The following is a 25,359-nucleotide window of genomic DNA, read 5'->3' as shown; positions in this document are numbered from 1 at the left end:
CCCCATTGTCTGGCGGGCAGGGGCGGGGCGGACGGTTCAGCGGGGGCGGCCATTGGCCGGGCGGCGCGTCCGTCGCGCCGAGGGCCCACCCCCCGCAAGCCCCGCCCCGCGGGCCCGCGCCCGGGCCGCCTGGCGCCCCGCCCGCGCCTCAGGACCGGCGGGGCCGCGCGGCGCATCCTGCGGGGCGGCGGCGGCGGCGCCGGCAGCCGGGCGCAAGATGATGAAGTTTCGGTTCCGGCGTCAGGGCGCCGACCCGCAGCGCGAGAAGCTCAAGCAGGAACTCTTCGCCTTCCACAAGGTGCGGCGGCGGCGGCGGCGGCGGCGGCCCGCGCTGAGGCGGCGAGGGGCGGGCCGGGGGGCCGGGGTCGGAGCCACGTCGGGCCCGGCGGGGGAGGGGGCGCGCGGCTGGCGGGCGCGGCCGGCGCCCCCTCGGCGGGCCCCTGGCCTCGCGTCCTGCCGCTGCTCCGCGCTCGGACGCTTGGCTGGGGCTGGGTCCCGCCGACTTTGCGCGCCCGCCTCTCGGGCTCCCTGCGGGCCTGGCCGGCCCGGCTCTGCGCGTCTCCATGGGGGTCTCGGGGGTCTCGGCCCCTTCCGCGCCGCCCTGCACCGTCTCCCTGGCCTCGGTCGGTGCGTGCGTGCTGGGGGGCGGGGGGCGTCTCCGCCTCGGTCCGTGTGTCTCCGGCTGTTTGCCCGCCTCCCGTCCCCCTGCGGGGCTCTCTGCTTTTGTGGGCTCTCCTCGGGACCCCCTCCGTGCCCCTGCCCGGAGACCCCGAGTTCTTGTTTTGCTTTCACACCCAAGCCTGCGGGAGGGGTGAGGGGTGGAGGCAGATCTTGGCGGTGGGGCTGGGAAGTCCGTCTGGTGATGAGTCCCTACGCACACACCCCCTTCCCACTCCCCCGCTTCGCTCTGTCCTGCGGGAGTCCCGGGAGTCCAGGGGCCATCGCCTGGCTGTGCAGGTAGCTGCACTTGGAGCCGGGGTACCTCAATTTGCCTAGCTGTGAAATGGGGCAAGGGAGCCGGAGCCCACAGCAGGACGGAGCATTGCCCCCCCCCCCCCCCCCCGCCGTTTCATTGCGAGGGAAATTGAGGCACCATGCCTGGCTGCGCCTCGGGGCACGTCTCCTGGACTCACAGTCTGGGACAGGGGCAGGCAGGGCAGGGCAAGGCAGGATTTTCTGAGGGGCTGCTGTGGTCCTGAGCTGCCCCCAGCTGGGACAGGCAGGGCTCTGACTGTGGGAGGGGGGACTTAGAGGGCCCAGGAGGGAGGCTGGGGCTCAGGGCTCCTGCCTGGGTGGTGGGCACCTGTTCCGTGCCGCAGGGCTGTGAGGGTGAGCCCCGTAGGGAGAGACCCGCGATGCGAGGCTGGAGCGGGTACTTCCGCAGTGGGGCCTGAGTCAGCTGGGGGTGAGGTTCAGCCTCCCCTGGGTGGCGATGAGTGGCAGGCGCGTGGTCTCGGGGAAGTGGCCTGGCCGTGGAAGGGACTGGCCAGTGCTCCCAGAGAAGGGGCCCCTGGCCTGAGTTTGGGGCCGGGGTGAGCACGGACTTCAGGCTCTGGGTTCAGATGTGTGGAACGTGCGTGCGCTCCTCGTCTTTAATACCGAGCCCCTACTCACTTGGGGCTCCCAGGTGCTGGGCACACAGCAGTGACCAAAAGGGACAGTGACTTCGTAGAGCTCTCGGGGGACTGATGTGCTAGTGGGAGTCGGGGGAGAGAAGCCACAAAGTCTGAGCAGCTTGGACGGCAGACAGTGCTGGGTGGGAATTGAGGTAGGGCCAGGTGTGGGGGGTGTGGACAGGGGTGGGGGGCTGGGCGGTGCACAGGGATCTGAGGCCTCCTGAGATGTGGGGAGTGCGGGGCAGTGGGCCTTGCAGTCAGGTGGGGGAAGCGAGGGACTTGGCCTTGACTCCGCTGACCTGGGAGCCCAAGGGGGTCCTGAGCAGGGGAGGGGCTTCTGCTGAGTAGTAGTTCCAGTGGGTTGGCGTGTAGGGTGTGAGGGCAGCAGGTGCCGTGTGCATGACCTCACCCTGTGTCTCCCTCCTCCTCTGTCAGGTGGGGAGCCCAGTGTATGTTTGTGTGGGGGCGCTGTGTGTGAGATGCCCGCCTGCTGGACACTTGACCAGGTCGGGTCTGCCCAGGGCGGTGCTGGTGGGAAGGGGAAGCTCCCCCCCCCACACTGTGGCTCTCCAGCCCCATGGGTGGCTCTGTCCTCAGATGGCCGTGCCCAGATGGGAAACTGAGGCTGGCATGGTGCTGTGAACTGGCTCAGGCCTGTGGCCAGGCCAGCTGCCCGGTAGGCTCTGGCCCTACCTGGACAGGCCGAGGCTGGGGAGGCAGGCCGCAGAATGACCCCCCTGGGCATGGGGCTTCTTGCAAGTGTGTAGCTTCCTTAGCCTGGTGGTCTGGAGGCACTGGTGGCCCACACACCCTGCATGGTGCACTGTGGGCCCAGGTACACCGGCAGGGCCCTCTGGGAGGACGTATGGAAGAAGGCCTGGCAGGCAGGGGGAGGGGTCGCACTGCACCGGCCCTGGACACCACCCTCAGTGCCTTTAGCGGCTAGACAGGAAGCTACCTCTCTCTGCATCTGTCTTCCTGTCTCTGGAGGGAATCCAGGTGTTAGCCCTTGACCTCCGACCTCCTAGTCTTTGACCTCTGACCTCCTCGCGAGGCGTGTTTGGGGAGCTCTGTGCCTCTGGGACCGGGGTGCAAAGCCCCCCATAGGGCAGGTGGGGTCCTTGTGCACCCCGAAAGCCTCGCGCTGTACAGTCGCGGGGTGGGGGGGTGGGGCACTGAGGGAACCGGGGCTTGAGGTGGGTGGGCCTCAGGGCCGTGCACGCAGCAAAGTCATGTAGCATGGTGCTCCCAACCCCCCCCCTCCACCGACTGGAAGGCCTTGGGGCACGAGGAGCAGGTGAGCCTGGCTCTGGGCCCCCGTGTCGATGGCAGAGCCCGGCGGCCACCTGGGGCCTGAGCGTGCGTCCCCTCTCTCGCAGACTGTGGAGCATGGCTTCCCCAACCAGCCCAGCGCCCTGGCCTTCGACCCCGAACTCCGCATCATGGCCATCGGCACCCGGTCCGGGGCTGTCAAGATGTATCCTCCGCGGCCTGGAGGTGGGCCGGAGCCTGTTTGGGAGCACCCAGCCCTGCGGAGCCCAGCTCGGGAGCGAGGGCGAAGGCACTGAAGCCGAGTGCTGGGGTCCTGGAGCAGGCTGGGGCCTGGAGCACATCTGTGGACGCGTAGGGAGACAGGGTGATGGGGGGCGGGGTCAGTTTACAGTGGCCACAGCTGTCCCTCACTGCTTCGGTCAGCTGGTTACCTAGGCAACCCTGCCACCATCCCAGCAGCTGTGAGCAGGGTGGCCTGGCCGGTGGGGCTGGGCTGTGGTACCTGTTGAGGGTGGCAGGTGGACCGGGGGGCCCTGGCGAGTGGGCACACACACGTGGGCGAGTGTGAAGACGCATGTGTTCGGGGAGGGGGCTGGGGGCAGTGCCAGGCTGGGCATGGCGGACGCAGCAGGGCCCCCACCTGGATCCTGGCAGCCGCACAATGGGTTGTGTGAGCTGCACAAAGCCCGCATTTTCCCGGCAGGGCCCGGGCTGGGGGCAGGGTGGGGGGGGCGGTGGCCGGCTGTTGAATGCCTCCTTGCCTGCCCTGGAGAAGCCCACCCCGGCGGCCCTCAGGCAGACCGAGGTGCGGGTCTCAGGAGGGTGCCCACCCGTGCCCCTCGGCCTCATTTACCTACGTGTGGACGTTCACTGGCAGAAAACCGGGCAGTGCCTGGAAAGGGGAGGGCGTGGGATAGAAGGGTCTCAGCCCGGGCTGCTGGTGCTGGCCGGGGTTGGGGGGGGGGCGTCGGGGCCTGTGTTTTGCCAGCTCCGTGGCTGGGCTGGGGTGTCCCTTCTTCTCCCGTGGGCTGCTGCGACCCTACACCTGGCCTCGGAGCACCCACTCCCTGGCCTGCTGCTCCCGACCCTCTTGGGCGAGAGCTGCCTCCACGGGTGAGGCCTGCAGCCGAGAGGCTGTCCCAGAGCCTGGTGCTGGGCTGTCTGGCGGGGGCGGCGCGGGGGGGGTGTCCTGAGCTGCCCCTCCTGGGTGGTGTGCCTCAGGCTCACAGAGAACCTGGGGTACGATGCAGAAACCCCCTCAGAGAGGAGGCTGGAACCCTGGCTCTCTGGGCCTCCCTTCCTCCCGCTGCAGCTAGCACAGCCTGGAGCCCTTGCCTGCGGCAAACTGAGGCTGCAGGGGCTGGCCCCGGGCCCCAGGAGCCGCCCCTCCCCCTGCGAGGCGGCCCGTCTCCTTGGCGACCCTGACTCCCGCCCAGCTGCTCCTGTTCCCTCTTTTGTCCCCTCCTCTGTGTACCCTGCCAGGCTCCAACTCCAGGCAACAGCTTCTGCCTTGTTGCTGGGGCAACGTTGCTGACCCCTCCCTAAAGCCCTCCTCGGGTGGGGGGGGCTGCCGGCAGTCCTGGGCTGCTGGGCACTCGGAGTCACCGGATCCCTCCAAGGCGCTGTCTGTACCTCTGCCTAGTGGGCCGCCTGGGGCGTCGCCCCTTCCTCTTGGCTCCCTGCCCTCGAGTTTGGCCTGAAGCTGCAGGGAGAGGCAGCCTGGACTCCTCTGCCCTTGGGCTTCCTCCCCGGGCCTGGCCCTGCACCCCCGGCCTGCACCACGCGGCTCTCAGAGCCCACACAGCACACCCGCGGCTGAGATGGAGTGGAGCCGCTGCCGGGTGTGCGCCACTTCTGGGCCAGCAGCCAGAGCAAGTGGGAGTCATGGGCCCATTTTACAGATGAGGAGGTGAAGGTCCCACTAGTGGAGCTTGGGGATCCCTTGGGGGGGACAGGATGGGAGCTGCTTCGGGAAGGGGGCCCACTAGGCCTTCGGAGGACCTTGGTGGGCGGGCTCCTAAGAAGAGAAGGCCTAGGGTGCTCCCTGGTCTGTGCCTGCTGGGTTTTGCCCTTGACCGTCACTCTCAGCTACGGTGCGCCCGGCGTGGAGTTCACCGGCCTGCACCGGGACACAGCCACTGTCACCCAGATGCACTTTCTGCCGGGCCAGGTGAGCCTCTGCCCCCACCTTTGTAGCCCCCCACCCCTGTCCCACCTCGCTCCCCCCAGGCCAGCCCAGTTTCGGTCTCTGGTCCCCCCCAGGGCCGCCTCCTGACCCTGTTGGACGACAGCAGCCTGCATCTCTGGGAGATCGCCCACCATGATGGCTGCGCCCACCTGGAGGAGGCGCTCAGCTTCCAGCCACCCAGCCGGTCCGGCTTCGACGGTGCCAGGTACCGGAATACTGGGCCGCGGCCAGCTCCCGGCGGGGATTGAGGGGAGTCCCGGGGACTGTGGTGTGGGTCCGAGGCGCCCTGAGCCCGGCCTGGCCCCAGAGTGGCAGTTGATGGAGGTGTGCTCCGTGGACGTTTTGGGCCTGATGGGAGGTTGCTGTTGAACCGCAGGCGAGAGGCAGGCTGTCTGCTCCCTGACCGCGAGAGCCGCACCAGCTGCAAGTGCCAGGAAGTGCCCAGGCCTGAGGGCCGGCCCTGCCTCCCTGCCGTGGCGGGGATGTCAGGCGGTTCGGGCAAAGCTCCCCTGGCCACTTGGGTCGGGAGTGGGCAAGGAGCCTTTTGCCCATAGACGAAAGGGCTGGTTTGGGGTCGAGCAGGGTCCCGGGGGCCCACGGGATGGCCCAGGCCTGACCCTGGGGTAAAAGTATAGGGGGTTGGCCGGCGCCGCGGCTCACTAGGCTAATCCTCCGCCTTGCGGCGCCGGCACACCGGGTTCTAGTCCCGGTCGGGGCGCCGGATTCTGTCCCGGTTGCCCCTCTTCCAGGCCAGCTCTCTGCTGTGGCCAGGGAGTGCAGTGGAGGATGGCCCAGGTGCTTGGGCCCTGCACCCCATGGGAGACCAGGAAAAGCACCTGGCTCCTGGCTTCTGCCATCGGATCAGCGCGGTGCGCCGGCCACAGCGCGCCGGCCGCGGCGGCCATTGGAGGGTGAACCAACGGCAAAGGAAGCCCTTTCTCTCTGTCTCTCTCTCTCACTGTCCACTCTGCCTGTCAAAAAAAAAAAAAAAAAAAAAAAAAAAGTATAGGGGGCCTCTCCTTCCGCAGCCCTGCTGGAGTGGGGAGCCCTGACCCTCCAGCGGGGTCCTGCAGTGGGGTCCCATCCGCAGGCCTGCCCGAGGTTCCAGGTCCGGGCTTGGATTGCCTGGCCTCCCGCTGGGCAGGGGGGGCCCAGGCCTGTCTGCGAGACCGGGGGAACCTATTCTTATTCCTCTCTGCGCCGACATCCTGATGAATGATTGAGCAGGCTAATCACACCACACCGGGGCCTTCCTGGGGTGCCGGCCCGCCCCATAAGTAGGCCCCAGGCAGCAAGGAGGGTGCCTATAATGAGCGGACAGGGGCGGCCCAGCCCCCGTCACAGCCTTCCCTGGCAGGTGGACAGACCTGCCCTCACCCCTACCCCTCCCACCACTGCAGTCCCCCGCCCAGCCTCACCCGAATCACGGTGGTCCTGCTGGTGGCTGCTGGCGACACGGCGGCCTTGGGCACCGAGGGTGGCGGTGTCTTCTTCCTGGATGTACCCACCCTGACGCTGCTCGAGGGGCAGACCCTGGGTCCCGACGAGATTCTGCGCAGGTGAGAGGCGGGGAGGTGGGCCTCCCGGTTCCCGCTGGGGGCCGGAAGCCGTGCCGGCTCACCCGAGCGCTCCCTGCAGCGTGCCGGAGGACTACCGGTGCGGGAAAGCGCTCGGCCCCGTGGAGTCGCTGCAGGGACACCCTGGGGACCCCGCCAAGATCCTCATCGGCTACAGCCGGGGCCTGCTGGTCATCTGGAACCAGGCTGCACGGTGTGTGGACCACCTCTTCCTGGGGAACCAGGTACGTGGGGGAGGCGCGCGTGCCCCAGCCTGGGCCCCGTGCGTGCCCGCAGGAGTTCACACCTGTCTCCACCCCCAGCAGCTGGAAAGTCTGTGCTGGGGGCGTGGCGGTGGCACTGTCGTCAGCTCGCACAGCGACGGCAGCTATGCTGTCTGGGCCGCGGACGCTGGTGGCGCCGTTACACTGCAGCCCACCTTGGCCACTACGCCCTACGGTGAGTACTGGGGTGGGGGCGTTCTGAGTGACGGGCTTCCCCGGGGCCGGCAGAGCAGGCCTGGGAGGCTGACGAAGTGTCACCTTTGCAGGCCCCTTCCCGTGCAAGGCCATCAACAAGATCCTGTGGCGGAGCTGTGGATCCGGGTAGGCGGTTGAGGGTGGCGCCCCTGAGGGCTGGGATGCCTGTGGGGGGGGGTGGGGGGGCCGTGCAGTCCATGCCCGGGCCCAGACAGCTCCTGATCGTGTGGCTCCTGACCACCGCAGGGGCCACTTCACCATCTTCAGCGGGGGCATGCCGCGCGCCAGCTACGGCGACCGCCACTGTGTCAGCGTGCTGCGGGCCGAGACGCTGGTGACGCTGGACTTCACCTCGCGCGTCATCGACTTCTTCACGGTGCACAGCACCCGGCCCCAGGATGGTGTGTGCCGCGCCCCGCCCCGCCCCGTGCCTCCCCGATGCCCCGCGGCCACACTCACCCGGCCTCCCTGTCCCACAGACTTCGACGACCCCCAGGCCCTGGCCGTGCTGCTGGAGGAGGAGCTGGTGGTGCTGGACCTGCAGACGCCCAGCTGGCCGGTCGTGCCCGCCCCGTACCTGGCCCCGCTGCACTCGTCCGCCATCACCTGCTCCGCCCATGTAGCCAGTGTCCCGGCCAAGCTCTGGGCCCGCCTTGTGAGCGCTGGCGAGCAGCAGAGCCCCCAGCCCGCCTCCAGTGCCCTGGTGCGTGCCACGGGGTCGTGCACGGGCAGGGTCTTGGGGAGGGAGGGTCGTCCTGGGGCTGGCCTGGGGTGGGAATGGGGCAGGTGTACCAGGGCGCTCTGAGCAGCCGGTGTGGGATGTCGCGCCTTGGTGGTGGTTGTGGGGTGGGGACTGTGTCCTGATCTTGTGCCCCTGCCTCTGCCGCCCTCTCCCAGAGCTGGCCCATCACCGGGGGCCGGAACCTGGCCCAGGAGCCGGCGCAGCGAGGGCTCCTGCTCACTGGGTAGGTGTGCGCAAGAGGCCATCCTGGGCCTGGCGGGAGCCGCCATCCCCAGTGACCCAGGCCCGCCCCCACCCCGTCCTCTGTGGATAGGGCTGGAGCCTCCCGGGACCCTGCTCAAGGCCTCTCCCTGCTTTGCCTTTTTGCCTGGACCTGGGCGCCAGCAACCCCAGGGCCCCACCTTCCCTTGCGCCTGCCCTGGGACCGGAAAATCTGGGCTTGCCCACGCTGGGCTGCCTGGGGCAGGCGCTGGAGAGCCCGAGCTGACGTGCCTGATGACTCAAGGCCGCTTCCTGCCCCGCCCCTCACCCTCGGCCTGCTGGGACCCTCAGGCCTCTGATGGCGTGGGCTCCCCCGTGCAGCTACCTGGCTGCTGGCACGGGCCCGTGGGTTCAGGGTCCTTGCTGGGCCCTCCCTCCGGACCTCCGCCGTGGGCCCTCCCCCCCTTCTGCTGGGGTGTCCTATGCTCCACCTGGCATGTAGTGGGCTCCTGGTGTGTGCGGGTGCTCACGCTCTTGCTCTGTGTGGTGTTTGACACGCACAGCAGGTGCTCAAGGAGTGGCCACAGGAGGGTGGGGTGCGCAGGCCCCCAGGGACCGGGGCCGTGCTGACCTCTGCCCTCCCGCAGCCACGAGGACGGCACCGTGCGGTTCTGGGACGCGTCGGGGGTGGCGCTGCGGCCGCTGTACAAGCTGAGCACGGCCGGCCTCTTCCAGACGGACTGCGAGCATGCCGATAGCCTGGCCCAGGCGCCCGAGGATGACTGGCCGCCCTTCCGCAAGGTGCTCCCCCTCCCCCTGGCCTCGGGGCGCCCCCGCTGCTCCGTCGGGTGTCGTCACCCCTCCCGTCATCCCCCAGGTGGGCTGCTTCGACCCCTACAGCGACGATCCCCGGCTTGGCGTGCAGAAGGTTGCGCTGTGCAAGTACACGGGCCAGATGGTGGTGGCCGGCACCGCGGGCCAGGTACAGCCGGGCGTCCCCCGGGGTGGGACCTCCAGCTGGGGCCAGGGCCAGGAATCCTTGGTGTGGGAAGGGCCCTGGGTGGGAGGCACCTGTGGGGTTTGGTCAGTGTGGTGCTCCTGGCACTCTGTGTACAGAAGGTTCTCAGTATGTGCTCATCACTAACCGGGAGACAAGGCCCAGGTTGGGGTGGGCGCTGTAGGGCGGTCTGGGTGACCACGGCGTTCCTTGGTGCTCAGCAAGGCCTTGGTATACAGTAGGCACTCAGTGAAGCGCTGGTCTGGGGACAGTCCCGGGTGCAGGCACCGTGCTGACCCCTCCCCCGTCCCGGCCGTGGCCGTAGGTGCTGGTGCTGGAGCTCAGCGACACGCCGTCGGAGCAGGCGGTGGGCGTGGCCAGCGTGGACCTGCTGCAGGACCGCGAGGGCTTCACGTGGAAGGGGCACGAGCGGCTGAGCCCGCGCACGGGGCCCCTGCCCTGGCCTGCCGGCTTCCAGCCCCGCGTGCTGGTGCAGTGCCTGCCCCCCGCCGCCGTCACCGCCGTCACGCTGCACACCGAGTGGAGCCTCGTGGCCTTCGGCACCAGCCACGGCTTCGGCCTCTTTGACTACCAGCGCAAGACTCCTGTGCTGGCCAGGTGGGTGGGCGGGGCGGGGATCTGGGCCTCAGTTTCCCCTGCTGCAGTTGGGTGAGCGTGGCAGAGCCTTTGGGAGCCATCTGTGCGCCGTCAGCAGTGACCTGGCCTCTCCGTGAAGGATGCCCATGGGGCAGCCATGGACAGGCCTCGGCTCCCTGCCCCGCCCCCGCGTGCCTGGGCCTGGGGCGGGCAGGAGCAGGGGGCTGCTCCAGGAGGCCAGGGCGTGAGCGGCCCCTGCCTGGCCCTAGGTGCACCCTTCACCCCAACGACTCCCTGGCCATGGAGGGGCCGCTGTCGCGCGTGAAGTCGCTCAAGAAGTCGCTGCGCCAGTCCTTCCGGCGCATCCGCAAGAGCCGTGTCTCGGGCAAGAAGCGGGCTGCCACTGCCAACAGCAAGGTGGGCTGGGCCGGGCGCCGCCCCACTCCCCTCCCCCCGCCGTCCCCTCGCAGCAGCCCTCAGCCCTTGGGGTGGACGGGGTGGGCTGGAGGGTGGCGGGCGGGCACCCCGGGGCGCAGGGCTGAGCCTCAGGGCCGCTCCGCCTGTAGCTGCAGGAGGCCAACGCACAGCTGGCGGAGCAGGCCTGCCCCCACGACGTGGAGATGACGCCCGTGCAGCGCCGCATCGAGCCCCGCTCTGCCGACGACTCCCTCTCGGGCGTGGTGCGCTGCCTCTACTTCGCCGACACGTTCCTGCGAGATGGTGAGGCTGGGGTGGGAGTGGGGGCCGGGGGGCGCGGGGACTGTGCCTCCAGGGTTCCAGAATGTTGTGTGCCAGGGTGCCCTGGTGGCCACCTGCACGGTCCCTCTGTGGGGGCAGCTGGAGCTGGGCAGGCCTCAACGAGTTCTGGGGAACAACGGTGAGAGGCAGCGGCCAGTGCCAAGGCCCTGTGGTCGGCCGCGTGGGGGACTGCCCCGCCCACAGCTGGACGGAGCGAGGGAGGCGGAGGGCAGGATGGCTGAGGGCCCAGGGAGGCCCGATTCCTTGATTGGCTTTTAACTCATACTGTGGAGGATTTTAAAACGGAGAAGGCACATGGCTGCCCTGTGCTCCTGACTGATGGCCCCATGCCGCTGGTGAGCCTGTTGCACCCCGCACTGAGCCGTTTGGCTTCGCTGCGGTGCTTGAGGTGAGAGCCCGGGCAGGAGTCTGACACGCGTCCCAACGCCCACACTGCCTGCCTCGCCCACGTCTCAGCACAGGCTCTGTCCAGGGGCTGCTGTCTGGTGTCAGGTATTTGTCACAGGCCTTTGTCCGATTTTCCTACCCCCTAAATGTGCCCGAAGCAGGTCACAGTTTTTTTATAATTAATTTTTTTTAAAGGGAGAGATAGACAAAGGGATTGTCCATCTACTGGTTCACTTCCCAGGTGGCCATGACAGGGCTGGGCCAGGCTGAAGCCAGGAGCCAGGAGCTTCTTCCAGGTCCCCCACGTGGGTGCAGGGGCCCAAGCACTTGGCCATCTTTTGCTGCCTTCCCAGGCGCACTAGCAATGGGCTGGATCAGAAGTGAAGCAGCTGGGACTCAAACCGGCGCCCACATGGGATGCCGGCACTGCAGGCAGCAGCATTACCCACTACGCCACAGCGCCGGCCCCAGGCATGGGGTTTTGACTCCCGTTCATGGTGGCCGAGGCTGGCAGCTGGCACCTCAGGGCTGGCTTAGGTCCGGCAGTGGGTCAGGGTGCTGTGTGGTGGGTGCCACACCTTCCTTGGCCCCTCCATCCTGCTCCGCGTCTCCAAGGAGTGTGTGGTGCTCGGCTGCCACAGCCAGAGCAGGGCTGATGGGTGGCCTGGGGTTTTCTGTGGTCAAGAGGCTCTGTCTCCCCACTGTGGGTGGGGGTGCGGCAGGGGCTGGGGTGGCCTGCAAAATGAGGATGGAGGGCGGGGGCTGAGGGTGCTGTGGGATGGGGCTGGAGGGGGCAGGGTGCTGTGTGGGGTTCGCAGATGGCAGCTGCGCCCGGGTGCCGGAAGTGGCGCGCCCTCTCACGGCACCCCCGTCTCCGCAGCGGCCCACCATGGGCCCACCATGTGGGCGGGCACCAACTCGGGCTCCGTGTTTGCCTACGCACTGGAGGTGCCGGCAGCCTCGGCGGGCGGCGAGAAGCGGCCCGAGCGGGCGGTGGAAGCCGTGCTGGGCAAGGAGGTGCAGCTGATGCACCGGGCGCCCGTGGTGGCCATCGCCGTGCTGGACGGGCGCGGCCGCCCGCTGCCCGAGCCCTACGAGGCCTCTCGGGACCTGGCGCAGGCGCCCGACATGCAGGGGGGCCACGCCGTGCTCATCGCCTCCGAGGAACAGTTCAAGGTGAGCGGGTCCTCGGGGCCCTGCCCACGTTCCCCAGGCCCATGGGAATGCCACCAGCCGGCAGACACCACCTTGAGACCCACACCGCGAGGCCGGGGTGACCCCAGATGGGGGAGGCTGGCCAGCGTCTGGGATGCCCTGCACTGGGGGAGGAACGTGTGTCCGTGTGTCCCGGGCATACAGGCGGCAGGGTGAGGGCCTGGGCCCGGCCAGCTCCGTGCTCACGGGCTGCCTGCCCGCTGCCAGGTGTTCACGCTGCCCAAAGTGAGTGCCAAGACCAAGTTCAAGCTGACAGCCCACGAGGGCTGCCGCGTGCGCAAGGTGGCCCTGGCCACGTTTGCGAGCGTGGCCTGCGAGGACTATGCCGAGACGTGCCTGGCCTGCCTCACCAACCTGGGGGACGTGCACGTGTTCTCGGTGCCCGGCCTGCGGCCCCAGGTGCACTACGCGTGCATCCGCAAAGAGGACATCAGCGGTATCGCCTCCTGTGTGTTCACTCGGCACGGCCAGGGTGAGTGAGGCCTGCGGGAACGGGGCCGGGGGCTGGCCCAGGGCTGCGGCCGCCGCCTGTCTCCTGACACCCCCTTGCTTCTGCTCTCCCGCCCGCCCAGGCTTCTACCTGATCTCCCCGTCCGAGTTTGAACGCTTCTCCCTGAGTGCCCGCAACATCACCGAGCCACTGTGCTCGCTGGACATCAGCTGGCCCCGAGATGCCCGGCGGGCCAGGTGTGTGGGGTGTCGGGAGGGCCGGGGCTCCCCTGCCACCTCGGGGCACCTGCTGGCAGCACCCACTGTGGCCCTGTCCACGCCCACAGGCTGCAGGAGTCACCCAAGCTGAGCCAGGCCAACGGGACCCCAGGCATCATCCTGGCCCCCCAGAGCTGCGAGGGAAGCCCGGATCCTGCCCACAGCCAGGGAGCTGGTGAGGGACTGTGGGCCGGGGGCGGCCCTGGCCGGGGAGCCGGGACCAGCAGCTGAGCCCCTGAGGCTGGCGGGGCGGGGGTGTCTGCACCTGGCCCCCAGGGGCATGGGGCGCTGAGGGCCCTGGGTGGGTGATCACTGGGCTCCCTGCAGAGACCCCCGAGCCGCCCGAGGCCACGCTGTCGCCCATGTCTCTGGACTCGGCCACCAGCGCGGACACAACACTGGACACCACAGGGGACGTCACGGTGGATGATGTGAAGGAGTTCCTGGGGTGAGGCCGCCGCCCCTCCCTGCCCCCCGCCCCCCACCCCCTTCCTCCCCTCTGACCACCACTGCACCCCCAGCTCTCCCGAGGAGGCAGAGAAGAACCTGAGGAACCTGTCGGGGGACGAGGCCCACGCCTGCGCCATCCTGATCAAGTGAGGGGCTGCAGGGCCCTGCCCAGCGCCCCCCATCTCCCTGGGGGCCCGCACCTGGCCGCCTCCCTGGGGGCCTCGCAGTGATTTTCATAGCAGAGGGTCAGGAAGGCAGAGCCGGCCGCTCGCCCTTGGACTCACAGGTGTGTGGGGTGGGGCCAGGTCAGACGTGTGTCAGCGGCTGCAGCTGACGAGCTAGGGTCCCGCCAGCAGAGCCAGCCTGGAGCCTGGCTTGGCCCTGCCCCGTGGGGGTCTGCGCCGGGCACGGACGGCAGCTGACACCTCCTTGCTGGCGCTCGTCACTGCCGCTGTCCTGCGTGGGCCAGCACACGGGGCTGCCCGCCTCCTGCCGGCCCCTCCCCTAACACAGACCCGCACCTGCTAACCTGGGGGCTGGAGTGGGCCCCGAGCGAGGCAGCCTGGGGTGTGGGTGGCACCGGGGTGCACTGGGCCACCTCCCCGCCCCCCTCCCTCCGCAGAGTATTTTTCTAACGCCTGTGCTGGCCTCCATGGTCATTTCTGAAACTATTTTGGTACTTGCTCCTGGGCCAGCCCTACGCGTGCGTGCGTGCGTGAGAACCTGGGACCACTGAGGCCTGGTCAGATGTGTGCGTGTATGTGTGTGTGAGGGGAGTCGGGCGGGCCCTGTAGATTGTACCTTGGGGGGATCTTTTTCTGTCATTTTGTTAAAATTAGTGGTTTTAGTATTAAAAATACTGATTTTTTAATATTGAAAATAAAAGCATTTACTGTCTCTTAGAGAACAACCGCCTGTGCTTTATCCCCGGGGGGTGGAGTCTGCTCTCCCAGGGCACCGGCGGGGCTGTGTGCTGGGGGACGCAGACGCGGGGGCGGGGCCGGCGCGGGCCTAGGCCGGGGCCTGGCGGAAGGCGCTCCAGGCGTGGAAGCAGCGGGTGAAGGCGTGCTGCTCGTTGCCTTTGCGGACCAGGCGCAGGCGCCGGGGCTGCTCCTTGGAGCGCAGGTGCTGGATGTACACCTGGGGGCCGAGGGCGGGGGGAGAGGAGGTGGGCGCAGGGCTGCATGCGGCCGCCCGCCCCGGGCCCCCAGCACCCGGCCCCCGGCTCACCTGGCAGGCCTTCAGGCTCAGTTTGATCTCCACCTGGCTGGTCTGGGTGCCCACCCACATGTAGACCTAGGGGGACAGCAGGCGCTGCAGTGCCGCACTCACGGCCGGCCCTGGGAGATGGGGCGGGCGGGGCGGGGCCTCACCTCCTGGCCGTTGTCCAGCAACATGATGTCGTCGTCGGCCAGGTCGTCCTGGCAGAAGTCGGAGCACTTCTCAGTCACGGCGAAGTAGCCCTTGTCGTTGGAGCACCTGAGGGGCGGGGCAGGGCGGGGCCGCTAGGAGTGAGCAGGGGCAGGGGCCGCCTGGGGGCGGGGCGGGGCGCAGCCCTGGTGCTCACCGGAAGAGCCGCGTGTGCTTCATGTACTCGGCGTCCTCGTCGTAGGGCTTCTGAGCCCCGATGCCCACCCAGAAGAAGTTCTCGGGCTCCTCCCCCTCGTTGATGACCTGCGGGGAGGGTGTCAGCCCCACCCGGGCCCCAGCTCCCCCCCTGCCCGCCCCGTCTCCATGCACCTGCCCCTCCACCTGTCCCTGCCCCGCCCCGCGCACCTGCTTGCTGTAGGCGGCGTCGAACATGGTGTTGAGGATGTCTTCCGCCAGCTTGGCCTCGTCCGGGTCCGACGCCCGGCCCACCCAGGCGTACACAATCCCTTGGTTGTCCTCGCTCTCAAAGGGGACCTGGAGAGCGGAGCCGAGGCGGCCGGGCGGCTCAGGCCTGGCCCCGGCCTCGCCCCCACCCCCTCTCCCCTACCCCCCGCCGGCCTGGCTCGCCCACGCCCCCACCTTGAGGATGAAGCAGAACTCGGAGTTGAGCAGGCTGGAGTCCGTGTGGATTTGGATGCACCTGCGAGGGGAGGGGCGTGGGGCGCGTCAGCGAGGGGGCGGGTGGTCGGGGGCTCCCCCGGCCCTCCCCGCCCGCCCCCGCCAGGCACCTCGTGCAGAGGGCGCTGCCGTTGGTGCGGATCTGGTACAGGCTCGGCTGCGGGGCGCCCTGCGCCGCCTTCCGTTTGCCGCGGTGGATGATGAACTTCCTCTTGAAGTGGGCCAGGAACTTGGGGTTCTCCTGCTGCTGCGTCATGCGCACCACCTGCGGGGGGCAGGGTCAGGGTGTTGCCCCACGGCCCTCCCGGCCCCCCACCCCCCAGCGGCGGGCGGCCCACCTCCAGCTTGCCGGGGAAGAGGCTCTCGAACTTCTTCTGCAGGCTGAAGGTGAAGGTGAGCCAGCCCATGTTGGAGGCCTCGCGGCCCTGCCAGAAGTACACGGTGCACTGGAAGTCCTCCTCCGGTGGCTGCTCCTCCGCCGCCTTCTCCTCCCCCTCCTCCTCCGGGTCTGCCTTCTTCTCCTCCTCGTACTCCACGGGTACCCAGTACCTGCGGGGGAGCCGGGGGAGACAGGGTGGGGAGCGGACGCTGTGGGGGGGAGCTGGAGGGGCGGGGGGGGGGAGTGGACGCTGTGGGGGGCAGCCGGGGAGGGGGGGGGGAATGAACGCTGTTGGGGGGAGCCGGGGAGACAGGGTCGGGAGTGGACGCTGTGGAGGGGAGACAGGGTGGTGAGTGGACGCTGTGGGGGGAGACAGGGTGGGGAGTGGACGCTGTGGGGGGCAGCCGGGGAGGGGCAGGGTGGGGAGTGGACGCTGTGGGGGGGAGCCGGGGAGGGGCAGGGGGGGAGCGGACGCTGTGGGGGGCAGCCGGGGAGGGGCAGGGTGGGGAGTGGACGCTGTGGAGGGGAGACAGGGTGGTGAGTGGACGCTGTGGGGGGCAGCCGGGGAGGGGCAGGGTGGGGAGTGGACGCTGTGGGGGGCAGCCGGGGAGGGGCAGGGTGGGGAGTGGACGCTGTGGGGGGGAGCCGGGGAGGGGCAGGGTGGGGAGTGGACGCTGTGGGGGGCAGCCGGGGAGGGGCAGGGTGGTGAGTGGACGCTGTGGGGGGCAGCCGGGGAGGGGCAGGGTGGGGAGTGGACGCTGTGGGGGGGAGCCGGGGAGGGGCAGGGTGGGGAGTGGACGCTGTGGGGGGGAGCCGGGGAGGGGCAGGGTGGGAAGTGGACGCTGTGGGGGGGGGAGCCGGGGAGGGGCAGGGTGGGGAGCGGACGCCGCTGGAGGGTCTGGGGGAGGGTCCCGGGAGAGCCGGGGCGGCACCTGCAGAGGAACACGTAGCAGTCCTGCGTGTAGAAGTGGCCGAACTCCTCCTCGGGCAGCCGCGCGAACTTCTTGCCCTCCAGCACGAAGCCCTCCATGCCGTCCAGGTCTTCGTTCCACTCTTCCATCAGCTGCTCTGCCTGCTCGTGGCACAGACCCGCGCCGGGGTCTAATAAGGGCCAGCCCCCCCACGCTCCGCCCAGGCCCCGCCCACATGCGGCACGGACCGCCCCCAGGTCGGAACAGAGCCAGGCCCCGCCCAACAGCCACACAGCCCCGCCCCCAGGGCTGATTGGCGTCCAGGCCCCGCCCCCAGGGCTGTGCGGAGCCATGGCCCCTCCCAAGCCCCTCCCCGGCCCCCGCCCCTCCCGGGAGCCTCAGGGCCTGGCCCCTGCCCACCTCGGCCAGCGGCATGGGCGGCTGGCGCGGCAGGAAGAGCGCCGTGAGGTCGGCCTTCATCTGGTCTGTCTTGTCGGCGTCGCGCTTCACCTTCCCGGACAGCCCCGGGCCCTGCTGCACGGCCTCGGCGTTGCGCGTGTAGTCCACCGTCAGCACGTCGTCCCAGTTCTTGAACTTGGCCTTGAAGACCTGGGGGGACACGGGGGGGGGGCGGCCGTGGGCGGGGGCTCGCGCCTGAGGGCGAGGGCAGGGTCACGGTCTCGGGGGGCGGGGCGGGCCCCAGCGCAGCGCGGGGCGCACCTGTGCCTCGGTGCCCTCCAGGCTGCGGCTGACCGTGGCGTGGCGCGGCCGGTGCAGCATGCCGCACAGCTCCTGGCCCAGCTTGAGGGCGGCGGCGCGCACCAGGCGCGGGGACTTGCGGCCGAGCCAGATGAACACGTCGGACCAGCAGTCCAGGATGTACACGCAGCGCGTGTCCAGCAGGCTCTGCAGCTGTGGGCCGGAGGCTGGCGGTCAGGGCCCGCGGCCGGGGCGGGCAGCCCGGCTCCACCCGCTGCCCCTGGGCGCCTTACCAGCCGCATCCCCGGCATCAGCTCCACCTTGGGCCGCTGCTTATGTTCCACCGAGAGCCGGTAGTTGATCTGGGGCAGCTCCAAGTAGCCCAGGCCCAGGCCCACCTGTCGGGAGGAAGAGACGCCTACGGTGGGGGTGGGGACAGGGTCTGGGGACAGAAGCCTCGCCCGCGGGGTGGCTCACTGCTCCCGCCTCCACCCCACGGTTGCTCTAGGGGAGGTTAAATAAAAGATACACGCATTTATTTGAAAGGAAGAGCGAGCAAGCAAGAGAGACGGAGAGCCTTCATCTCTACTCCCCCAATGGCTGGACTCCCGGACTGGAGCCTCCGGGCCTTGGCAGGCTGTTTCCTCCACTAGGTGGCGCCCTCTCGCGGCTGCTCCCCCATCCCGCAAGTGCATCAGGACCACCCCGCCGCTCACCTTGTACAGCTTGGGCTGGGGTGGCCAGAAGTCGTCGGGCACGTGCTTCTTGATCTCCGAGGGCTCCCCGCCCAGCACCTCCCAGAACTCGGGGGGCTCCTGGCCCTGCACCAGCAGCGTGATTTCTGCCTTGCCTTTGCGCTCATTTTTGTTAATTTTCTCTGCGAACAGCCTGAGGGGGGGCCCAGACTCCTTAGTGAGGCAGGCAACTTCCCTCCGCACAAAGTGCCCCTCCCCCACAACGGCCCCGTACCTGGCCTTGGTGGTGCTGCTCAGCGTGGCCTGCGTCCCCCGCCACACGTAGATGTCCAGCCCGTGGTCCAGCAGGAAAACGAACCTGGGGAGGAAGGGGTGGGCAGGCGGGAGCTGCAGCGGGGGCCGAGGCGTGCCTGTCCCCGGGAAAAAGCAAGCCCCTCCCTCCTTACCGGCCTGCTACCCCCCAAGGGTGGCTAGGAGGGCCAGCACTGTGGCCTCACATGCCAGGGGCTCACCTGGGGTCCAGGGAGGTCCCTTTGAGCGGCACAGGCTCCAACTTGACATTTTTCTTCCCATACACACGGTACATCCTGGGGGCCGAGCGAGGGGCGGCTCACCAAGCGGGCAGGGGGCCCGCCAACCCTTCCGTCCAACCGGCCGACGACGACAGGTGGCAGGACGGCGCCGCCCACTGCACAGCCCCTCCTCACCTGGTGACGTAGTGTGTGTCCTCCACGGTGTAGAAGCCGCTGGCTGTGCCACCCTCGATGTAGGAGATGTCATTGTCAAACACCTGTGTGAACGGCAGCGGGACGGTTCCCCCATCACGGGGCTGCCCTCTCCCCTGCCCAATGCCACCTGTCGGGCTGAGGGGCAGAGCTGTGTGTGGAGGTGGGGGTGGGGGGAATGCAGGCGCCACAGACCCCGGGTGATGCTAAAAAACCATAAACACCGTGGAAGGTCGGGGTACAAACACCACGCATGCGTTCATTTTGAGCCTACCAGGGTAGGGGGCGGCACGGGGATGTGGGGATATCTTGGGGCATGGGGGTGTGTGCAGCCAAGTGGGCGATGCTCAGTGTATGCCAGACTCCGCCCCTTGCGGCCCCACCTCCAGCCGCTATTGGTCCCGGTTCCTCATCTCTCCTGGCCACACCCCTTCAACCAGGCCTCCCTGCTCCCTGCTCAGTCCCTGGGTCTGGCTTGCATGGGCGCCCGCTCCCCTGGCCCCGGGGCCTCCCCTCCGTGCCGGCTGGCGGGGGGCCCGGCACCTGCAGGAACTCCTCGCTCTCATCCCCCATCTCCTCCCGCACGGTGCGGCACTCGGCACCCAGGCAGTTGCGCAGGTTGACGGCGTGGATGGCAGAGCAAGCCTTCTTGTCCAGCGTGGCCTCCCCGCCGATCCAGTAGTAGATCTCCCAGTTCAGGGAGCCGCTGTCGTCCAGGAAGGTCTGGGAGCCGAGGCACGGCTGGGTCAGTCTCCCTGGGCCGCCGCCCCCCACCTCCGCCCCACCACCAGGGCCAGGCGAGGGAGCCCCACCTTGAGCACGATGTAGCAGTCGGCTTCGTAGAACTTGCCGTGGAAGGCCTCCTCCACCAGCACCGGCACGAAGTTCTCGATCTGCCAGACGGTCAGCCCGGGCAGCTGGCCCACGTCCTCCGTGAAGAACTCCGAGTAGTCCAGGCGCGGCTTCTCCAGGCCCTGGTCCCAGCGTCGCGCCTTGGCCGCCGAGGTCCGCGCCTCCGCGCTCTCCTGGGGAGGGGGAGGGGGCGGGCGTCGGGGTGGTCAGGGCCCCCGGGATGGCCGCCCCCCTGCTGTCCACACCTCAGGGTCCCCTGCTCACCTCTTGCTTCTTGTTCTTCTCCTGGGCCACGTCCGACATGCCCTTCAACACCTGCTTAGCCTGGTCATCCTGGGCCGAGTCCTTGCGTCTCCGGAGCCGCATCTTGCGAGCCAGGGGGTCCTTGGGCCCGCTCCCTGCTGGGGGCGGGGGCGGGGGCGGGGTGAGCACCTGGGGACCGACTGGGCCACGCCCCCTCGGGCATCCAGCCAAGCAGGGGCCCCAGGGCAACATCCCAGCATCCGTTAGGAACCCCCTGCTTCCCAAAGGCCAGGGCGCCCCCACCCCTCCAACCCCCCCAACTCACCGGCTGCGGCCGCGGCCACTGTGGCAGGGGAGGCGCCCGCCAGCCGCAGCTGGTTCTGCAGCGAGAAGTCGATGTTGTAGCACTCGGCGGCTCGGTCGGCCGGCTTGGGCGGCATCACCAGGCTGGGGTTCTCGCGCACGTCCAGGACCTGGGTGCGGGGCACGGGGACAGAGCTGCAGCCTTGCCTGGGGTCCACTCTCCCGGCCGCACCACAACCAGGCCCTGGCTCCCGTCTGCCCACCCCTGGGAGGGAGGGGGGCCTTGCACGGTGGCCTCCACCCGGCGCCCCCACCTGGAGCTCCGTGAGGAAGTGGATGGCCTCCGGGAGGGTCACCAGGCGGTTCTTGTTCAAGACCAGCTTCCGCAGCTTCGGGCACCTGGGAGGACAGAGCTGGCCGGGGCCTTGGGAAGGAGGCACGGATGCGGGGCCGGGCGGGGCGGGGAAGGAGCACCGGGCAGGGCAGGGCAGGGCAGGGGTCCCTGCTCTCTGCCTGAGGGCCATCTCAGCGCCAGGAGCCCAAGTTCGCGGGCACCGTGACCCTGTAGAAGGTGGGAGCAGCCTCGGGCCCCCACCCCCGGTGTAGCCCCGCCCCCCGCGTGGCCCCGCCCCTCCCGGCGCAGCACCTGCAGAGGCTCTCCGGGATCAGCTCCAGGTTGTTGTTGGTGGCCATGAACTCCTCCAGGCTGCTCAGCTTGCCGATGCTGGAGGGCAGCCCATCGAAGTCCAGCTTGTTGGAGTTCAGGTACAGCTTCTTCAGCTTGGTCAGCTTGCAGATGGCCGACTGCGGGGGGCGCAGGGCAGCGGCGGGGGGGGGGGGGAAGGCGAGCGGTCAGGGCCAGGCTGGGGCCCAGCAGCCCAACGTCTCCCTCCCCTCCGGCCCTCCCGCGTGGCCCCAGGCCCAGACGCACGGGCAGGGAGGTGAGCTGGTTGCGGGACAGGTTCAGGGTCTCCAGGTGCACCCACTGGTCGATGCACAGGGACAGCTCCGGGATCTGGTTGCTGCTAAGGTTGAGGCGGCGCAGGCTGGGCAGGGTGTACAGGCACTCGGGCACCCTGGTCAGGTCGTTGCACGACAGGTCCACGTCTGGGCAGGGGAGGGGGCGTGGGAGCATGAGCCAGCCGGGGGCCACAGTAGGTACCGGGTGGCCAGCCCCGGGCTGTGTCGCTGTAGGCTAGGGACAACCTTTCCAAGCTGTTTCTCTCTGGACAAAGCCACTCAGCCTGAGTGGATCACCAAGGGCCCGCACCGGCTGCTGGTGGCCCCAGGGCTGTGACAGACGGACAGCCACAATCCCAACGCAACCGTGCCCTTCTCCCGGGGAGGGGAGGGGGCGTGGGGTCTGAGCACGGGAGGCGGCGCGGGGGGTGGGGGGGTCACCTGCGAGGTTGCTCAGGCCCTCCAGGCTGGTGGGCAGGTTGCTCTGGGTGCGCTGGGTGTTGCGCAGGTGCAGCGTCTGCAGGGCTGTCATGGCCGGGAGCTGCCTGGGGGAGGGGTGGGTGACACACACAGGCGGTCAGGGGCAGGGGCGGGGCGCCCCGTGTACCCCAGGGGCGGGGGCGGGGAGGGGAGCGAGCCGGGCGCCCACCGGAGCTGCGCGTGCAGCAGCGGGTTCCCGTTGAGCACCAGCGTCTGCAGGTGCACCAGGCGGCGCATCTGCGGGGGCAGGCTCTCCAGCCGGTTCTCACTGAGGTCCAGGTACAGCAGGTCGGTGAGGTTGATGAACAGCTGGTTGGGGATGGTGTCGATGCTGTGGGCGGGGCGGGGGACGGCGCTGCCTGAGTCCTCGGGGTGGGGACACTCACGCCCAGCCCCGGCCTCAGGTCCCCGGCCCCAGCCCTCCAGCCCCGTCCCCACCCCACCCCCGCCCCCCGGCACGTGCGCGCGGCTGGCCGGGCACCTGTTGTGGCTGAGGTTGAGCACCAGCATGTTCCTGGCGTTCTCCAGCTCCCGCGGGCACTCGGTCAGCTGGTTGTGGCTCAGGTCCTAGGGAGACGGGCCAAATCCCAGGTCGGGGCGTCCCCGCCCCCACCCTGCTTCTGCCAACCTTGGCGATGAGGTAAGGCACTGAGAGCCAGGGCATGAGGGGGTCTCAGGGCCAAAGCGGCTGGGGCCTCGGGCAGAGGGGCGTTTGGGCTAGGGCTGGGACTCCAGGCGTGACCTCGGGCAAGGCCCGCTCCGGCCTCAGTCTTCCCGTCTGTAAACTGGGCTAACAGTGGGCCCAGGGGCCATCGCGATGGGTGGGGACTGGACCAAGAGGCTGGCAGGGGGCAGCTGGGCGGGCAGCCACTGACCAGGACAGAAAGGTCCTCCAACTTGAAGATGTCGTCAGGGACTCCGGAGTTCTTCAGCTGGTTGGCTCGAGCCACGATGGCCTGCGGGTAGACCACGAGAGTCCCTGCTTCCTGGCTTCCACCCCCCGCCCCGGGAAGAGGCAGAGGCAGAGGCAGAGGTGGGCCCCTTTGGGCCTGCCCTGTCTCTGCTCTACAGCCTCCCGCGGTGAGCTCCTATTCACGCTTCAAAACCCAAATGTGCCCCAGAGCCCAGCACGGAAACCCCAGATGTTTCTGATCAGACACCCCTCCTGTTCATTCAGGAAGATGGGGTGCGGTTTGGAGTGAGGGTGGCTAGGACAGATGGAGGGGGCTGGAGTGAAGAGAGGGCAACGTGGGCTGACCGGAAATGCTTCCCTCCCTAAGGTCGGGGACAGAGCGGGGACCCATGCGACCCCGGGGCCGCCCCTGCCACCTCCGCAGCGCTGTGCGGTTGCCCACGGGGTCCCCACTGGCCCTCCCAGCCACCCCATCTGCAGAAGGGACTTGTCCCAGGCCACACAGCTGGGAGTGGCAGAGCCCGGCTTGGCTCCGGGGGAGCTCCCAGGGCTGAGGCTCCAGCCGGGGCCAGGGCCACCTCCCTGAGGCTCCGAGGGCCCGGCCAGCAGTCTAACATCCAGCAGGGAAGAGCGCCCACTGGCCAAACCCCGCCCCCCCGACTCCAGCTGTTCGGCTGCCCGGCTGTGTGGCCTTGGGCGAGTGACCTGCGCCTGTGGCCATGTCCTCATCTGCGACACCGTCAGGCATGGGGGGACGTGGACGTCCACTCGGCATGCCTGGCACCCGTGGAGCTGTCCCCACCCACAGGGACCACGCCACGTCCACCCACGACAAAGGGCCCCAGAGCCCGGAGCCTGGCAGAGAAGCCGGCCGGGCCCTGCCTGGGGTCCGGCACCCGCCGCACTCACCCGCAGAGAAGGCAGGCTGGACAGCTCCCCGTGAAGCGTGGTGAGGTTGTTGTGGCTCACGGACAGGTGCTCCTGTGCCAGGGCGGGGCAGCGGAGGCTCAGTGGGGCGGGGCGGGGGTATCCACAGTCCCCACCTGCCACCCCTGCTCTGCACAGCCCCAGACGGCCAGCGCCAGCCCAGGACGCCCCCACAGCCTCCTTCCTGCTCAGACCCAGCTTCTTGCACACCTCCCAGGACGGGGCGCTCATCCCCTCCCTGTCTGCCAGATCCTCCCAAGGCCCCGCCCCTCCTCCCCACAGACCCCACCCCTCCTCACCAGCTTCTGCAGGGCGGCTAGCTCCTCGGGCAGGTAGCAGAGGCCTGTGCGGTTCAGCTTCAGCCATCGTAGGCTTGTCATGGACTTGACATTCTCAGGGAAGTAGCCACCCTGGGGTGGGGGTGGGGGTGTGCTGAGGCTGGCCTGGGAGAGGGCTCCCCCTGCCCGTGGGCACATTTGAGGGAGGCCACACAGCCAACTCTCAACAACCACAAGATCCTCCCCACAGGCCCCGCCCCCTCCAGGGGAGCCCTCCCTACTGGCCCAAGCCCCTCCCCTACCCGTGGAGGCTCCAGGGGCCAGAGCGGAGGCCTAAGAGGGTCTCTGCTACTGCCCTTGAGCCCCAGGAGGGGCCAAGCAAAATGGGGATATCCTGGCCCCCCCATTGTGTGGTGAGCTTAGCTCAAATTCCTGGGCCCCATACTCTGGGTCTGCCTGGGCTGTGGGACCCCACCCCCACCCCGTACCCTCAGCACCCTGGCCACTCCTAGCAAGGTCCCCTGCCCTGTGTCCCCCTCTCCCAACCCTGCCCGAGTGGGTGCCACCTCCTTCCTTCCCCGTGTTCCCCTCCCCAACACCCCCCCCCCAGCCCTCGTGGCCGAGTCTGGGGCAGCCGCTGCAGCCAGTGCCCAGGGGCTGTGCCCCTCCCCCCACCGGCCACATTCCCAGCTGGTGACTCAGGCCCGCCCAAGCCCAGGGGAGAAGCGTGGAGACCCCAAGTGGGGATGGCTGAGGTCGGGACGAGGAACGGAGATGGGACAGCACAGATGTGGACAACACAGGCTGGACAGGAGCCCGCCGGCCTCCGCCCCACACCCTGAGACGCCTAAGTGGACAGGCCAGAGGTTGCCCATCACCGGCCGGAAGCCCCGCCCACCTGGCTCTGGCTCTGGGCGCCCCTACCCATATTGAGAACCTCCCCCCAGCCAGAGCGTCCAGACCGCAAGTCTACACTCGCAGGGTAGACTCGAGTCCCTTCTCCGGATGAGAAAAACCCAGGCCCGGGAGAGGGGAAGTGACTTGCCCAAGACCACACAGGATGGAGCGCAGGGCGGTGATGAGCCGCCTCCGGGCCCGCCCTTGGGCAGCCAAGGCAGCGGCGGCCCTGAGTCAGCGGCCGGCTGGGCCGTGAGACCCCCGGGGCGGCGGTGCGCAGGCCCGCAGCGCCCACGCCCTCCCCCGGCCTGGGCCCGCGCCGCTCGGGCTCGGCCTTCCCGCGGGGGGACGCTGGGCGGAGGCCCGGGGTGCCGGCTGCGGGCTGCGGTGGGGAGGCCCGCAGAGCCCCGGCCGCCGCCCGCAGTGTGGCCGGAGGCGGGCGAGGTGGTGCCCGCGCCGAGCCCGGATCGCCGCTCACCTTGAAGTCGTTGCCGCTGAGGTCCACGCCGCGCACGAACGGCAGCACCCCGGTGGCCTCCATGGCGGCGCCGCTCTCGCTGCCGGGCCGGCCGGGCGCTGGGGGCGGCTCGGGAGCCGCGGGCTGGGCCAGCGCCGACTCCGCCCCGTTAACCCGCCCGCGCCCGCCGCCGCCGGCACCTCGGGCCTCGCCGGGGCCCGGGGCCTTGCGCTCTGGGGACCTCGCCGGGGCCCTGGGCCTTGCGCTCTGGGGACCTCGCCGGGGCCCGGGGCCTTGCGCTCTGGGGACCTCGCCGGGGCCCTGGGCCTTGCGCTCTGGGGACCTCGCCGGGGCCCGGGGCCTTGCGCTCTGGGGACCTCGCCGGGGCCCTGGGCCTTGCGCTCTGGGGACCTCGCCGGGGCCC

General features: G+C 69.5%; 2 protein-coding genes across 4 annotated transcripts; one reads left to right on the top strand and one right to left on the bottom strand.

Annotated features, from left to right (window-relative positions):
- The first annotated feature begins 123 nt into the window (after window positions 1-123).
- On the top strand, window positions 124-14,064 carry LLGL1 (LLGL scribble cell polarity complex component 1). Of its 2 annotated transcripts, none has more exons than XM_070061548.1 (22): window positions 124-298; window positions 2,996-3,093; window positions 4,977-5,058; window positions 5,151-5,281; window positions 6,477-6,635; window positions 6,715-6,877; window positions 6,959-7,091; window positions 7,183-7,237; window positions 7,358-7,512; window positions 7,591-7,814; window positions 8,009-8,076; window positions 8,702-8,855; window positions 8,932-9,036; window positions 9,377-9,669; window positions 9,918-10,065; window positions 10,215-10,368; window positions 11,675-11,970; window positions 12,217-12,481; window positions 12,582-12,696; window positions 12,786-12,892; window positions 13,045-13,165; window positions 13,239-14,064. In XM_070061548.1, exons 1-22 carry the CDS (start codon window positions 218-220, stop codon window positions 13,315-13,317), a joined length of 3,186 nt encoding a protein of 1,061 aa, XP_069917649.1. In that variant the 5' UTR covers window positions 124-217; the 3' UTR covers window positions 13,318-14,064. The 2 variants fall into 2 exon arrangements, with proteins under 2 accessions (XP_069917649.1, XP_069917648.1); XM_070061547.1 differs by having other exon boundaries at window positions 125-298; window positions 6,956-7,091.
- FLII (FLII actin remodeling protein) lies at window positions 14,031-25,114 on the bottom strand. 2 transcript variants are annotated; one of them, XM_070061543.1, is made up of 30 exons: window positions 24,957-25,114; window positions 23,603-23,713; window positions 23,286-23,357; window positions 22,339-22,419; window positions 21,945-22,030; window positions 21,633-21,794; window positions 21,425-21,528; window positions 20,955-21,130; window positions 20,670-20,827; window positions 20,338-20,422; window positions 20,046-20,193; window positions 19,742-19,878; window positions 19,438-19,650; window positions 19,169-19,348; window positions 18,608-18,690; window positions 18,413-18,487; window positions 18,175-18,258; window positions 17,922-18,093; window positions 17,499-17,603; window positions 17,227-17,418; window positions 16,927-17,115; window positions 16,528-16,667; window positions 15,555-15,765; window positions 15,327-15,481; window positions 15,178-15,238; window positions 14,944-15,072; window positions 14,735-14,841; window positions 14,541-14,646; window positions 14,398-14,463; window positions 14,031-14,307 (listed from the first exon to the last, which is right to left on the bottom strand). In XM_070061543.1, exons 1-30 carry the CDS (start codon window positions 25,017-25,019, stop codon window positions 14,179-14,181), a joined length of 3,780 nt encoding a protein of 1,259 aa, XP_069917644.1. In that variant the 5' UTR covers window positions 25,020-25,114; the 3' UTR covers window positions 14,031-14,178. The 2 variants fall into 2 exon arrangements, with proteins under 2 accessions (XP_069917644.1, XP_069917646.1); XM_070061545.1 differs by having other exon boundaries at window positions 19,742-19,875.
- Window positions 25,115-25,359: the final 245 nt, after the last annotated feature.

Source organism: Oryctolagus cuniculus, chromosome 17 (genome assembly GCF_964237555.1).
Source record: "Oryctolagus cuniculus chromosome 17, mOryCun1.1, whole genome shotgun sequence".
Taxonomy (NCBI): Eukaryota; Metazoa; Chordata; class Mammalia; order Lagomorpha; family Leporidae; genus Oryctolagus; species Oryctolagus cuniculus.
The sequence above is the reverse complement of the archived record's forward strand: the minus strand, read 5'-3'. Positions and strand labels throughout refer to the sequence as shown.

Excerpts from the sequence above, each read along its gene's own strand:
- LLGL1 (XM_070061547.1), top strand. The coding sequence starts at position 218 with ATGATGAAGTTTCGGTTCCGGCGTCAGGGCGCCGACCCGCAGCGCGAG. Across the intron at positions 7,092-7,182 it reads CTTGGCCACTACGCCCTACG|GCCCCTTCCCGTGCAAGGCC; the intron begins GTGAGTACTGGG and ends TCACCTTTGCAG. Across the intron at positions 8,856-8,931 it reads ACTGGCCGCCCTTCCGCAAG|GTGGGCTGCTTCGACCCCTA; the intron begins GTGCTCCCCCTC and ends GTCATCCCCCAG.
- FLII (XM_070061543.1), bottom strand. The coding sequence starts at position 25,019 with ATGGAGGCCACCGGGGTGCTGCCGTTCGTGCGCGGCGTGGACCTCAGC. Across the intron at positions 18,094-18,174 it reads AGCAGCACCACCAAGGCCAG|GCTGTTCGCAGAGAAAATTA; the intron begins GTACGGGGCCGT and ends GCCCCCCCTCAG. Across the intron at positions 16,668-16,926 it reads CGCCCATGCCGCTGGCCGAG|GCAGAGCAGCTGATGGAAGA; the intron begins GTGGGCAGGGGC and ends TGCCACGAGCAG.